This window comes from Balaenoptera acutorostrata, chromosome 17, assembly GCF_949987535.1.
Source record: "Balaenoptera acutorostrata chromosome 17, mBalAcu1.1, whole genome shotgun sequence".
Classification (NCBI taxonomy): Eukaryota; Metazoa; Chordata; class Mammalia; order Artiodactyla; family Balaenopteridae; genus Balaenoptera; species Balaenoptera acutorostrata.
This window is the reverse complement of record NC_080080.1, coordinates 21,730,243-21,746,559: the sequence shown is the minus strand read 5'-3', so window position 1 is coordinate 21,746,559 and position 16,317 is coordinate 21,730,243. Positions and strand designations below refer to the sequence as shown.

At 38.7% G+C, this 16,317-nt stretch overlaps 1 protein-coding gene across 1 annotated transcript in view; it reads left to right on the top strand.

Moving 5' to 3' along the window:
* Positions 1-7,408: 7,408 nt before the first annotated feature.
* SLC30A8 (solute carrier family 30 member 8) overlaps positions 7,409-16,317 on the top strand; it is a 36,721-nt gene continuing 27,812 nt past the window's right edge. The window contains exon 1 of the mRNA XM_007188922.3: positions 7,409-7,479. Coding sequence (XP_007188984.2) covers positions 7,409-7,479 — 71 coding nt within the window. The remainder of the gene's footprint in view (positions 7,480-16,317) is intronic.

Below are 16,317 nucleotides of genomic sequence, written 5' to 3'. Positions count from 1 at the left end.
TTAAAAAGAACTATTCCTGATATATTTTGGATAGTAACCCCTTATTGGATATATCATTTGCAAATATCTTCTTCCATGTGGTAGGTTGTCTCTTTGTTTTGTTGATGGTTCCCTAGGCTGTGCAAAAGTTTTTTAGTTTGATATAGTCCCATTTGTTTATATTTGCTTTTGTTTCCCTTGCCTGAGGAGACATAGCTAGAAAGATATTGCTAAGACATGTCAAAGAGTTTACTGCCTGTGCTTTCTTCTAGGTGTTTTATGGTTTCAGATCTTACTGTAGCATTGTTTACAATAGCTAGGATATGGAAATAACCTAAGTGCTCATCAGTGGATGAATGGATAAAAAGGATGTGGTACATGTACACAATGGAATACTACTCAGCCATAAAAAGATGAAATCTTGCCATTTGTGACAACATGGATGGAAATAAGGGAAATAAGTCAGATGGAGAAAGAAAAATACTACATGATTTCACTTTATATGGCATATAAAACACAAGCAAACAAACAAACAAATGAACAAACCAAACAAAAGCAAACATGTAAATACAGAGAACAGAGTATTGATTACCAGAAGGAAAAGGGGGCAAGGGGAGGACGGAATGGATAAACGGGAATCAACTATATGGTGCTGAATGGAAACTAAATTTTTGGTGGTAAGCATGCTGTAGGGTATACAGAAATAAAAATATAATATTGTACACATAAAACTATATAATGTTTAAACCAATGTTACGTCAATGAAAAATAAATTTAAAAAAGAACTATTCCCCATCTGCTGACAGCAACATCCATAATAACAATGATTCTAAGAAGTGATGGAGAATTAGTACTCATTGGGACATTACATTAATCATAGAATGGATTTCTCCTTCTGTTTCCTTCAACTGAAAATGGCCAAGGGGCATCTGAGTTTATTATTTACCAGCTTTCTCGGAAACTAACTTGTGACTAGGAAATGCAGGTTATGACAAATCCCATTCTAGCGAACTTGTATCAAAAACTGTTCATACTGTTTTGTCATGTTGATTCTTGTTGCATAAATAATATTTAAAATATAGGAGGACACTGATTGCCATTGTCTGTGTCTTGGGTATCATTTCTGTAGCAGTTTAATCTGAATGTTTATAATGTTTAAAATGAAATGCTTATTCAGTGAATGATGAAGTATCACAATTCTGGTGAAGACTCAGAAGAATCTTAGTTTCAGATTCTGAAGGGTAAAGGGGAATATTAGGCACATAAAAAATCTGTTGCCAAATATAATATTTTCAATGATGTGTTATGTGTTAGCTTGTTATAATTAAATATTTTTCTTCTCTTTCAGAGTTAGCTGACTGTGAAGGAAATGGAAATTCCCATCTTTTTCTCACTGACCAATATCTGGGTGACTGAGAGTCTTGGGGTGCAAAAGGTAATATGATGCCTCACTTGTCTTACTGGATGCAAATTCAAAGAACTCATCCCCTGGCGGTGGTGGTGAAATTTGCTACAGTTGGATTAGCAGCATTTAAAAATGTGGCCTCGGGCTTCCCTGGTGGCGCAGTGGTTGGGAATCCGCCTGCCAATGCAGGGGACATGGGTTCGTGCCCCAGTCCGGGAAGATCCCACATGCCGTGGAGCGGCTAGGCCCGTGAGCCACAACTGCTGAGCCTGCGCATCTGGAGCCTGTGCTCCGCAACGGGAGAGGCCGCGACAGTGAGAGGCCCGCGCACCGCGATGAAGAGTGGCCCCCACTCACCGCAACTGGAGAAAGCCCTTGCACAGAGAAGAAGACCCAACACAGCCAAAAATAAATAAATAAATAAATTTATAAAAAAAAAAAAAAAATGTGGCCTCACTGGATGCAAATTCACTGATACCGAAAGAAGAGGTGAGTTAGTTGTGATGTCTTGTGGTTGTGCTTCCAAGCAGAAAACCCTGCTGCTGTCCTCTGATGCCCTTTGGGTTTGACATAAAAAGTGATGGCCCAGCCTTTCAGAGGAAAGCTTCGAGGCAGCTTTTGTCTTATCTCCTGGGCTATCTCCTGAGAGGCAGGCTTGTCAGCTTCGAGTCAAATAAATCCAGGCTTTGAGATTCGGAGGAGAAGATGAGCTATGCCTTTGCTCTCTTGGCAGTCATCTGGGGACTTGCTGTGAAAATCCTTTGCCTAAGATGAATCATCAGCCCCTCAAGACTTTCACTAAAGGAAAGGAAACTGTACTCATGAAAATTAAATGGTGGCATTCCAGATAATGACAAGAGGGTGCTCTCTCTCTCTCTCTCTTTTATTTTTATTTTTTTTATTTTTTAGTTATCATTTATTTATTTATTTATCTTTATATTTATTTATGGCTGTGTTGGGTCTTCGTTTCTGTGCAAGGGCTTTCTCTAGTTGTGGCAAGCGGGGGCCACTCTTCATCACAGTGCGCGGGCCTCTCACTATCGCGGCCTCTCTTGTTGCGGAGCACAGGCTCCAGACGCGCAGGCTCAGTAGCTGTGGCTCACGGGCCCAGCTGCTCCGTGGCATGTGGGATCTTCCCAGACCAGGGCTTGAACCCGTGTCCCCTGAATTAGCAGGCAGATTCTCAACCACTGCGCCACCAGGGAAGCCCTCTCTCTTTTAAATTCAGGAATTCAGTGCTTTGGTTTTCAGGGATGCTCTGTGCATTTATAGATCAAGGAGCTGGAATATTAGGAAGCGTGTTCTTGTCTGCCTTTCTTATTCCAATGCCTTAAAATCATGGCTTAGGTCCTTGGAGCCTTTTCTTGCTTGCCAATGTAAATAAAATAAAGAAGAGAGACACATACTGTGGTGAGAATATGAAGTCAGCAGAAAACTGCTTTGGAGTTTGCAAGACACAGTCAACTATATCTAGCTCAGAAGGTGCATTTAAGGGTTAATTAGCTTAAGTTGCAGAATATTTGGAAAAGGAAGCATGAGGCATGGAGACTAATCAATAAAATATACACTTTGTAAACATTTTAACCACCTAGCCCCAATATTTCTCCCCACCAAAACACTGTTTATTTTTATATTATTTATTTGCATCTATCAGCCTTAATAAAATATTTCTTTTATTGTTTTAGTATCGATATTTTATCAAGTCTTTCTTTTCTCAACAAATACAAGCTGTATTTGCACTGGAACATTTCTATAGCTCAATCTCTTTAAAAATAAAAATGCCCCCCCCCCCGCAAAAAAAAGAGTTAGTGCCAATTTATCAAGAAGAAAATAAAACTCAGATGGCTTTCAGTCCATTTTCAAGTAAAGTATGAAATATCAGGAGATGGTTTGTTTTATACATGTTCACTTTAGATTAAAATGAAATTTTCATAATGTTCTTTAAAATACAATCCAATTAAATTTCCAGTGTCTTTGTTTACAAGTTCCTAGGTGGAACTTTTGAAAAGCTCATACTGTAGTAATAACCATAAAGCCACCTTGCTAAGAAAATGTTACCCAACTTAGAAATAATGTCTTTATAGTCTGTGTGGGAATACGTAAGTCCAGAATCTTTAGTAGGTGATTATACTGGTTGAGTCTGCATTTTCTCTCCTGTTGTGTCCTCTTTATTGAGGACACATTCTGAATGGCACTCTACTACCAAGTGGGGAGCATAAGGCAGGCACAAATCTATTATTTGAGAAAGTTGAGCCCTGAGAATTTGAGGCAGCTACTCAAAGTCATACAGCTGATGGCGGGTTCAAGTTCCCAGGTCTTGTTTTCAGAAACCTCTACTTCCATTCCTTGAGTAATTCTTAGCCTCTACTAAGGCTGGGGTCAATTTCTCAGGGACAGCCAAGGTATTATACTTAGACATGGCCAAGTACATAGCAACTCACATCTAGATAAAATTGGTTACATGGCAGATACTACGCTGAGAACTTTTATACACAATATCTCTTCTACTCTTCACAAGAAGTCTGTAAGATGGATTCTATTAATGTCCCCATTTTACAGATGAGAAATTGAAAACAATAGAGGTCAGGCAACTTGTTCAAGGTCATATATGTAAGAAAATGGCCAAACCAGAAACTGAAACTAAGTCTGTCTGTACATTTGAAAGTCCATACATTAAACCACTTCACTCCATGGCCTCTACACATAAACAAGAAAGATACAAACAGGATGAGAATCCACACTTATTACTTAAAACAAGCACATTTTCAAATGTCTTTTTAAGGAATAGTCATATGCAAACAATGACAAGATGAAGTATTCCTGAAATATGAGTTTAAATTTTGGGAATGCAAATAGTGAGAACTCAGTACTTTAGTGTGTAGGGATGATTACAATGGTTCTGCATAAATACACACATCCTTTCTGCAAGTGAAATAGCAAACTATGTGTAAGACATGTGTGTAAATTATTTTTGCACACGTATTAGCTACCACTTGTAAAATCCTATTAAGAAATTGTTGTCGACAATAGTCAGCACTGGGGAGCAGAACGAGATCTTTGGTTGTGTCAGTTATGTTCTTGTGGCTGACAGAATATTTCTTCCCAGAGTTAACTATTATAAATTGTGTTGCCCCTTCAGTTGCTACAAGCTTGTGATGGAGAGTGGGCAGAGAGGACAACCTGTAATTCAGGACGGTTTGGAAGCTGGTTGCCTAGGAAACGGGGATGAGCAGCAAATGCCCACCAAAACTGACTTGTCAACAAGATAGGGGATTTTCTTTTTTGATCTGCATTGCTTTCTGAATACATATTTTGTGACTCATGTGGAGTCTGATTTGGGCCAGTAGCCCTTGGTGGGCTGTGTATGCCAAAGTGGGCCAAAGGTTAGTCAGGGAGGATGGGTAATTTTTCATAAACATTGTGCTGACAAAATACTGGAGGGAAAGGGCATGATGGTGCAGTTAAAAAGGGGTTTATAAGATAAGCTAATCAACAGATGAGTATCTTACATAACATAACATACTTACAATTCTTATCGTAACTTTACATTTAAATTTGTAGTAGCAAAACTTACTTTTCTTTAACATAAAGGTTTTATTTGTTGTAATTCATTGTTCCCTGCTCTTACACCAGAAGCTTTGATTTATAGTAAAGTAGTTATCTCCAAGGGTAGCACTTGGAAATTCACAAAGCTTTGAGGAAAATAGTACCTAATTTCCCTATAGTTTTAAAGCATGCACACTTAATTTTTTATTTTTAAATATATCACACATGTACACATATACATTTTATAAGTATGTATACATGTGTGCATATATATTTAAGTAGAATCATATGAAATTGCTGATTTTAGACTATATTGGGTCTACAAAAATGGCAATTTTATACATATATATACTTCAACTTATAAACAGGAGAGATCATAGAATACATTTTTTTTCTTGTCCTTTTTTGCTTGGGTTCCCATTTCCTCTTTTCCCATCTCCACCTTACCCTGTCTATATCAGCCCTACCCTGCCCTTCTCATATATCCTCACTCTATCCTCGTCTCACAAACAATTCACATTAACAAACTATCAATAGTATATATCTTCATAGTTATAGAATCATAAACATATGTGCAGCTATATATGGGCTGGCGACCAAACTTGTGGTGTGGAACCTCAAACTTCCAGATTGCTTTTCCCCTGTTGAAATCTATAGCCAAATATTCTCTTTCCTGCATTTAAATAATACTTATCTCCTCTGCTTTGCACTAATCTTTAATGGATTTCAGCCTGGTTTTACGTAGTTTCTTCACTTTTTGACACTCATTCACTTGAATTCTTTTTCTCTTATTATGTGCTAGAAACTACTCACAATTGATTCAAGCTGTAAAGTATGGCAACACGTCACACGATAGATTAGTAATTCTTTTCTGGTTTCTTACTTTTGCCTCCACAGAATAGCTTATTATTTTGCGAAGTTAAGAGTAAGAATATAAGAGAAGGAAATACTTTACTAGACCCAGAATTTCTCCTGCAAAGAAAAATGGCCTCCCAGAGCCATTTCTCCAGTTTCCATCTGTCAGAACAAAGTTAATGACCAGGTAGGCAATAGGCCCATATGAAAAGACCTAAGAATTTATGTTCCAGAGGACAGAGTTTGAAATGTTAAAATCGACAAGAGGTACAGCTTCACGACGGATGTGATAGAAGACCTGGTGTTCTCACGCTCAGCCAAAGGTGACTTCTCGCCTCACTGCCTACAGCCATTGCCATTGAACCCCACTTTCCTTCCAGGAGACAATATTTATTCTACTAGGTCATTGTGGGTGATCTCTGCTCAGCAGTATGGGCAGATTTCCAAGATGCTGGGCCACTGGGCTACTCCAGGACTACACCACTCTGAGTACTCTCCCTAGGGAGTTAGTGTCAACAGATGAAGAAGGAAATGAGGACTCAGAGGTGGAGGGTCTACACCCTCTTCTCCTCTCTGCACTCGCCTGCCCCTGCATACATCTCTATAGGTCTTGGATGCTCTTTGGCCCACATGTAAATGCCTGCCGTGTGTCGAGGCTGTTGTCCTTGGACTACAGTCCTTTCTCTTATTTGGAAAGGAAAGTTCTTTGTAATGAAATAAAATTCATAGGAGTCTGGGGGTTGAAGGTCTCTTGGGATCAACTCAGAAGAGCCCACTTCTAAGAGTTGTGATGGGTTTGCCTGGTAGGGGTTCCTTGGGCTGGTCTTTTGTCCTCAGCAGAGGGTACCCTGGCCAGGGAGAACACAGCTCATTCTGGTTCTTTTGTGCTTGAGGGCTCTCATTTATTTAGAAGCTGAGACTGCCCTTCTCCTGTCTGTCAAAAGGGTTTCAAAGCTGCTGCACCAGGAACTGTTTCAGATTAGAGACTTCAGTAACTAATGATCCATGTCCTCTCTTCAGTAGTGAAACCCCCAAATGGTCCTAGGAGAAGAGAAGTAAATCTTGACAGCTGCTTAGAGGGCATTTTAGAACTAAATCCTAGGAGAAATGCTTTTAGGTTCAGAGACCTCCCCACCCACTGCCAAAAAAAAAAAAAAAAAAAAAGGGAGGGAAAAAATATTAGTGTACAGAAAGGCAGCTGTTTGAGCTCGCCCAGGTGTGCTCTGAAGACCAAACCCCTACATCAGCAATTAGCGGGTAACCCTTGAGCTCCTCTACCTCCTAGACAGCACAGTGGAATCAGATGGCGTGGGAAGCGCGCGCGTACACACACACGTCATGTGATCCTACCTGCAGGAAGGTAGTTCCTGTGGGTGAGAGAATGAAGCCAGGTAACGTTCCAAACAGACTGTAGTTTTAGCAGATCTATCAAGAGCATTGACGTGGGAGGCTTGTTAATGTAATCCCAGAAGCCTTTTCATTTTTTCTTTGGAAAGTGTGTGAATAATCGTAATGCTGTTTTGCTTCCAAAACTGGACAGTGAGTTAAAGAGCAGCAGCTGTCGTCACAGTAACAGCACCACCATCACCAACACCAACACCAACATCTTCTATCCTGGCCACCATGGAGTTTCTTGAAAGAACTTGTCTTGTGAATGACAAAGCCACCAAGATGTACGCCTTCACACTAGACAGGTAACAGACGTCTGATGCTGCTTCACAATTCTCTGTGTCTTGAGTATTCACTAAGTCCCTAGAGCCTACTGCTTCAGAATTGGAAACTTTTGCTGTTGCAACTTGGGGGCGTTTTGTAAAATTTTATAAACTGTTGGCCAACTTACATAATTCTTATCCTGAAAAAGGCAATACTCTGTATAGTTGATTTGCTTCCTTAAATATCCTGAGTGTACGAAGGACATATTTTATTAGTATATTTTTCATCTGTAGATTTTCTTCTAAAAAACAGACATACACAATCTGATGTGTTTCCCTTTCTTTTCCTCAATTATTCACACTTTTAAGATAGATAGTAAATTTTATTAAATTATATTTAGAAAGAATTAAAGGCTTTTCAACTATGTGCAAATTGTGGTCACACTGATCTTAAGTTAATTGCTATTTTCTTAATTATATAATATTATTATCACATATATACACCTATAATAAATATAGCTGAGCTTAGTGTTCTACATAGCTCTAGTTCTTTTTACTATCTCCTACAGTGCCATGTGCAATATATTCATTCATTTCCCCCTTATTTAACAATAATTGATTGAACATGTGTATATATACTGGAGACTAAAATATTCCTAGTCCTATATCTCTGTCCTCTTGAAAGCCTGAGTCTAATGTGGAATGCATATAAGAAACAGGCAATTACAAAATAGCATGTGTGTTATTCTGGGGGTATACAGTAAGAATACCTCAAGGGAACCTAGGTCTTTGCTGGACTTTGGGAGTCAGAGAAAGCTTTTCAGAAGTGATAGGCTGAGAACTGAAAAAATAAAAAGGAGTTAGAATAGGGTTAGGGAAACCCTACATAGGTAGTAGCGTTAGGAAAGTTTTCCTGACTGAGATAATTTCCTGGTAAAGACAGAGACAAATAAGAATGAGACTTTGGTGCATCTGGGGAATTCAATCCAAGTGGGGAGCAAAGAGAAACACACTCAGAATACATAGATAAATGAATGAGAATCTGAAATAAATTCATGTTAGAAGCAGAATTTAAGAGAATACTTACCCATTAATAATATGTGTAATGTTTTTGTGTGTTTCATGAAAACAAATTAATATTCCAAAGAGTAGCGGCATTGTGTTTGACAGCATCGAATGTTTAAGCAACTGCAAAGGGACTTTTTCTTAGGATATTTATAACTTTGCTTAAAAAATATATATGACAAAGAGTCTAGCACATCTATTATCTCACACTGTAAGAATTATTTTTCTAAAAAAATAATATTAGATGTGACTTATTGAGATCATAAACGACAAAGCCTCACGTTAGGTCAGGCAGAAATTTTGAACAACAAATTGTTAACCCTGTGGACACTATTAACAGAGCATCTCTACATTATTAAAATAGCAGTATTTCCCTTCTCATGAAACTAGACCATTAGCACTCTGTTATGCAAATAAAGCCAACTGTTTATGGTTATAGGGTTTCATTCACCTTATGAATTGGTATGGTTTTCAGGATACAGTGATGATTAAAAACTGTCAAACTCATTTTTATTTTCTTTCCAAATAAAAACAATTGAACCTAGATGGGATTATTTATCCTGATCCCTCATTTCACCAGTTAGGAAAGTGAATTCCAGAGAGAATAAATGCCATTTTTAAGGTTGGATGTCTAATTATGGCAGAGTTGGGATGTGGACCATGCCTCCTGTTTGGGAATTTTGCTCCCCTCCCCCTCTCCTGCACACACACTTTCACCATGTGGCCTCCTGGGTCCTTAATCTCTTTCCTCCTGAGCTCATATGAACCTTGATCCCCTCACTAATTCACTTTTCCTCACCTCTCCCAATCTCCTTTCTCATATATTTTGTTCTATCTCTATTTCAGAGGTAACTTTGTCCCCTGAAGGTCCTTCTCTTTTCTCCTTCCTTCTCTTTTTTTCTACTTATCATCAGCTTTCTATTTAAGTTGTTATCACCTGTTAAGAAACTTATCTAGAAGGAATATGTATTCTCTAATTACACAAGAAGAGTGCTTCAGTTATCTATTGTTGTGCAAGAAACTACCCCCAAAATGTAGTGGCTTCAACAACAATCATTTTATTAATCACAGTTCTCGCTCCATGTGGAGTTATCGAGGTTTGCTTGTGAGGCTGCATTCTGCTGGTGTCTGGGATGTGCTAGAAGGTCAAGGACGGCTTCACTTACTTGTCTGGGGTCTTTGTGTTAGCTTTGACTGGTCTTCTTTCTCCTTCCCATGGCTTCTCTCTCTGTGTGGTGTCTCATTTTATCAGATTAGCTTGGACTTTTTTATATGGCAGTTCAGGGGAGCAAGAGCGCAGCAGTGGAAGCTGACAGGTGTCAGACAGCCTAAGACCAGAACTGGCACAGCACCATTTTTACCACATTTGATGGGTTAAAGCAAGTCCCAAGTCTGAGATTCAAGGGGTGGCACAGTGGATTCCATCTCTTGCTGGCATGTGCATATAAGATGACAGGAATTGTTGGACATAATTTTAGAGACATTTTACCACAGGAAGTAGTAATATTAGGCCCTGTAGGTATTATTGTGTAATCTCTCCCCCACCAGTCCCTCCAATTCTCTTTCCAGTGATGTGATTCCCTATGCTTGGGCTCATGGTAGCAAAGAGATAGTTGTATAAAGTTGACCTACATACTCAATATGGTTTTCTTGGTGCTGGAAACAAGCTTTTCTTTTTCCCAAGTTGTATATTAAAGAAGTGCAGGGAATGTGAGGGCAGGGCCAGATGGTAGGGACAAAGTACTGGAATCTTTTCAATGTGAAGCCTTAAAGTGTGTGTGTGTGTGTGTGTGTGTGTGTGTGTGTGTGTGTGTTTGGGATGGCAGGACTTCTGGAATGGTGGTGTAAGTAGCTCAATGGACCTCCTTCCCCAGTGAAACATTTTTACCATTTTACTGGTAAAAATAATATTAAAAAAACTCCAACAGTTTAGTCTCTGGAAATTGTCTTAAGGGCATACAGCAAACTGAGATTTATTCAAGAAAATCTACTAAATCTCAGTAAAAAGCAAGAGTCTGTGGCATTTGAGCCATGATCTGCCCCACTAACCTCTTTCCCCTCCAAGCTTGTTGTGATGGAAGTTCTACTCTGGTTGGATGTGGCCAAAAGACAGGGCTCTCTCTCTCCCAGCTTCTAGAGTAAAATATTACAGACTGGGTAGCTTAAACAACAGAAATTTATTTTTGCTCCCAGCTTCCAACTGGGGCTACAGTTCACCCCTAGAGCAAAGGGCTGCTGGAATCTCTAATGGCCCCAGCTCCATATTATAGAACCTGTATTCAATGCAGACATGGCCAAGAGGACTGGGGCCCCCCCCTTCCTTCACCCAATCCCTGCTCACGGTCCAGGAGCGGCAAGCTCCTGAACACCCCTGCCCTGGCTCACACACAGGGTGAGGTTCTTCACCACCCACTTATGGAGCAGAGGTGGCACTCCAGGATAAGTGGGTCACTGTTCCTTCTCTCAGTTTTGGGGCAGTGATGCAGAGGTTCTGCCCATGGGAGAATCAGGCTATAAGAACAGAGAGCTATGCATCTTTCCCTTAGAGGACTGATGATACATCAGCTAAAAGTTTATTTGGAACAGAACATGGGATATTTCAAGCATAAGGGCACTGTCAAAAACAATGAGGATTTTGCTGTTGAGCAATCAAGAGCAGGCTGGTTGCTTCATCAGAGCAACAAGCTAAATGGTAGACCAGTTAGAAGTTTAACAGAAACAGCTAGGGAAAGACAGGTAAAATGAGCCCTCCTGGAGTTGGCACAAGCCACAAAGATTAGCCTCAAATACTATCCCTGTAAGGAGGCTCTTATGGACTGAATGTTTTTGTCATTCCACAATTCATATACTAAAACCCTAGCTCCCATGTGACTATATTGGAAACAGGACCTTTAAGATGATTAAGGTTAAATGAGGTCATTAGGGTGAAGTCCTGATAGATAGAACTGCTATCTTTATAAAAGAGGAAGAGATACCAGAGATCTCTCTCTTTCTACCATGTGAGAACATAGCAAGAAGACAGCCATCTACAATCCAGGACCACCAAAACCAGAAACCAAATGTTCCAGCACCTTAATAATGGATTTCTAGCCTCTAGAACTATGAAAAAATAAATCTCTGTTGTTTAAGCTACCCAGTCTGTAGTATTTTACTATAGAAGCTAGAGTAGACTAATACATGGACCAACTTTAATTGGATAATATTGTAATTTATGCCTCAGGATACTGTTGAAAACATTAGAGCAATCAGCAAGTGATTAAGGAGGACAAGAGCTGAGTGTGATACCAACACAGGCAGAGCAGCCAGAAGCTTAACAGTGAGAGCATGGAAAAAGACAGTCAAAGCAAACATGATGAAAATGATCACCATCCCTGGGAAAGGGGGTAGGGGGAGGTAAGGATAACTGTGCACATGTCCAAGGCTGCACTCTCTGAGGAATGGCAATAGAGGCTACACAGCAGGGAAGGTCAAAGAAAATACTCCACTAAACTAGACAAGCCAATTCACTAAGCAAATAAAAAAGCAAACAAGTAAGCAGCAACAATAACAGGCCCACTGGGGATCAGTATTCAGAATTGCTACAATATATTACCTAAAACATCCAGTTTCCAGAAAAATATGACAACCTATGCAAAGGAACAGGAAAGAATAACCTATAAACAGTAAAAAGAGCAGGTTATAGAAACTGCCTTTGAAAGGGCCCCCATGTTGAACTTAGCATTCAAAGAGTTAAAGCAGCTATTATAAATATGTTCAAAGAATTAAAGAAAATCATGTTTAAAGAATTAAAGAAAGGCAGGATGACAATGTCTCATCACATAGAGAATACCAGTAATAATAGATAGAAATTATAAAAAAGAACCAAATTCTGAAGTTGAAAAGTACAATAAATGGAACAAAGGGACTCAGCAGTAGATATGAGCTGGCAGAAGAAAGAATCAGTGACTGTGAAGACAGGTCAATAGTTATGCAACATAGAGTACAGAGAGAAAAAGGAATGAATAAAAATTAACAGAGCCTCAGAGAAATGTGGTACATAGTTAAATGTCCTACCATATACATAATGGGACTACCAGAAAGAGAGGAGGCAGAAAAGGAGCAGAAAAACATTCAAAGGAACAAATTTCAAAATTTGGTGAAAATATTAATTTATACATCCATGATAGTCAACAAACTCTAAGAAGAATCAAGGCAAACAGATCTATACTCTGACACACACATCATAGTTAAAATATTGAAAGCAAAACACACAGAAAAATCTTGAAAGCAGTAAGAGGAAAAAAGACTCATCGTGAGCAAGAGTTTCTCAGTAAGATTAACAGCTGACTTCTATCAGAAACAAAGGAGGCTGGAAGGCAGTGGGACAGCATATTTAAAGTACTGAAAGAAAAAACAAACCCTGCCTATCAATCAACTTTTATCCAACAGAACTATCTTTCTAAAATGAAGGTGAAATAAAGAAATTCCCAAATGAATAAAAATTGAGAGAACTTTTTGCTACCAGATTCATTTTACAAGTAATAGTAAAGGAAATTCTTCAGGCTTAAAACAAATGACACCAGCCATTAACTGGAGTCAACACACAAAAAATCAAACAGCATCAGTAAAGGTAATTATGTAGATAATTATAAAAGACAGTATATTTACTCTCTTTTTTTCTCTTAATTGATTTAAAGATAAATCACATAAAATAAAATGCATGTAATCTTTGATGAAATGGAAAAATTCATATAAAGATATCAGCTACCAAACTCGAGAGGAAATAGAAATCTGAGTAGACCAATAACAAGTAAAGAGATTGTATTAGCTTCACACAAAGAAAGCCCAGATGTCTCACTGATGACTTCTACCAAAGATGTAAAATAGAATTAATATCAATTCTTCCAAAAAATAAAAGAGTGAACATTTTCCAACTTATTCTATGAGTTCAATACTCCACAGATAGAAGAACAATAGAAATGAAAACATACAATAGAAATGAACACATACTTCCACAAAACCTTGTATACAAATTTTCAAAGCAGCATTATTCATAATAGCTGAAAAAATGTAAACAACCTAAATGTCCATCAGATGTATATCCGTACAACTGAGTACTATCTGGAAATAAAAAGTAATAAAGTACTGACGTACTGATATTTGCTATAACATGGATGAACCTTGAAAACACTATACTAAGTGAAAGAAACTAGTCACAAAATCTACATAATGTATGATTCCATTTATAGAAAATGTCCACAATTGGCAAATTTATAAAGACAGAAATAAGATTAGCGATTTCCTGAGGTAGGATTGTGTGTAAGGAGACTGGGGATTTACTGGGTATGGAATTTCTTTTTGGGGTGATGAAAATGTTCTAAATTAGATTGTGGTGATGGTTGTGTGACTTTGTAAATATGCTAACATCCATTAATTGCATACATTAAATGGGATTGTGGTATATGAATTATATTTTAATAAAGCTGTTTAAAAAAGGGGTGGAACATTGGATAGCTGGTCTGGGACAAGAAATTGCACCTGTTAGGTGAACATTTCTATTCCCCACTCCCTCATAACATTTAATCAAATAAACGGTCTCCATATTTTGCTCACTATACTCTAGCCTTCCAAGCAACACCCAAAATGATCATTTTAGAAATATGAACCACATAATGTTACTTCCCTAGTCAAAACTTTCCAACTTCCTCCATTTACATTTTGAAGAAAATGAAACCCTTTACAATGGCCCACAGAGTTCTGCATGATCTGACTTCTGCCTACTTCTTTGACTTCATCCAATTTCACTCTCTCTTCATGCTACAGTGGCCACTATGTAGCTTCCTTTCTGTTCAAGACAAGCTTCTGAACAAGACAAGTTCTTTCTTGCCTTTGGGCTTTTGCACCAGCAATGCCCACTGCTTGTGATGTTCCTCCTTCATGTGGGTCTGCTCCTGGTTATCTTTTAAGTTACTGCTGAGATATCATCTACAAAGGTGCCTTCCCCTACCACTCTATTGCAGGTAGCATCACCTTTCCTCTCCCAGTCACTGCCCATGATACTACACAGCCTCTGTTACTATCAGCGGGTTTGCTGTGTTCCCCTCTGCTAGGATATAAGCTTCTTAGGTCAAGAACTCTGCTTGTCTCAAAGGCATGGTATCATTAGCACCTCTGATGGTGCAGGCATGCAATACGTTTGTTGAACGAATGAATACATGAAGTGTTGGAAATGCATGGCGGGACCTAAGATTTTATCTCCTCTCCCAACAGGAGGAGTGATTTAAGGCTCTTGGGAAAGGTAATGTGAAAGTACAAAAACTAAGTGATTTTATATAGTCAACATGTAAAGTAAGAGTGTGAAAAATATTACCAGCTCCACTTAAGAGATATAGAACCAAAGGGGTTTGACTTCTACGAACAGACAAAAATAAGATACAAAATTTGAAAAAAAAATGTTTCTCCAAGACCACAAAATAAAGCTCCATTTTCTAATTCTTATTTTAAGAGAGGAACTCTAAGTTCTAGGCTATTGACATCAACTTTTGTAATATTTCCCTATTTTTCTTCTCTGTTTCTCCTCGTTTTTTCTTTTTGATGCTACAGTAAGTTTCTTTGCTCTGGCCTGTTGTTCCTACTCTTCAAAGTGTCAGCCATATTTGAATGAGTGGTGACCTCTGGTGATTTATTCTTTGAAAGTAAATTCACATTTCATATTTTGATGCATTCTAGCATTTGCTTTTTAGTACCTTCGTTTTAAAATTCTTTAGAATTTGCATCACTTTTCAGATCAAGAGCCTCTACTGCATCTAGAGACACTTAAACCACTTTGCTCTTATGAGATGATGAGGAATATATTTTAACTTCAGTTTTTTAACTTCTTTTGGAATCACAGACCCTTTGGGGAGCCCAGCGAAGATGGTGGACTCCCACCTCCCCTCATAAAACACATACATACACACATGTGAACACACTATCCAATTTCAGTCCTGTTTTGGATTTCTGGCTTAGTGCTTCAAGGAACAATCTCAGTTCAAAATGTATCCAAATTGGTTAATCTTAGGTCTAGGACAAGGTAGCAGTATTTAAAAGTAAAAACTGGCCAGGTTTCTTGCACTTTTCCTCTTGCGGCATTGCTCACAGGCTGTTCCCCTGGTGGAATTCCTGCCTTGGTCTGCCTTCTAAACTGTTCCAGGATAAGTTCTCTCTCAGTCACTCACCACCTGGTTTTCTCTGCCCACAAGATTCACGAAAAATAGAAAATAAAGTAAAGCTTCATATGGCCAGAGTGGTCATATGAACAATGCCAGAATATTTGGTGACCCTGTCCTGCTCATACTGCCTTCTCAGCACAAGGAAAAAGGAAACCTCTACCATGTTTTCTTATTAGTTCTCTGGCTCCTCTGAGTTGTTGACCATTGGTGACTAACACTACTACCTTATATATGTTGTTTATTATCAGGGTATGTATCACATTACAAAGGTGAAAATTTATAGGTATGAGTACTCTATGTGCCTCTTGCCCAATAGTTCTTATTCCAATATGAAGATTACTTGGAATTGCTCAAAATCCTGAGTGCTATTAACATCATCGGCAAAAACATTCTGAAGCCAATTTGGCAATATACATCAAAATCCTTAAAAATGCAGATACTCTTTTTTTAAAAATAAATTTATTTATTTATTTATTTTTGGCTGTGTTGGGTCTTCGTTGCTGCACGCGGCCTTTCTCTAGTTGCGGCGAGTGGGGGCTGCTCTTTGTTGCTGTGCGCAGACTTCTCACTGCAGTGGCTTCTCTTGTTGCAGAGCACAGGCTCTAGGTGCTCGGGCTTCAGTAGT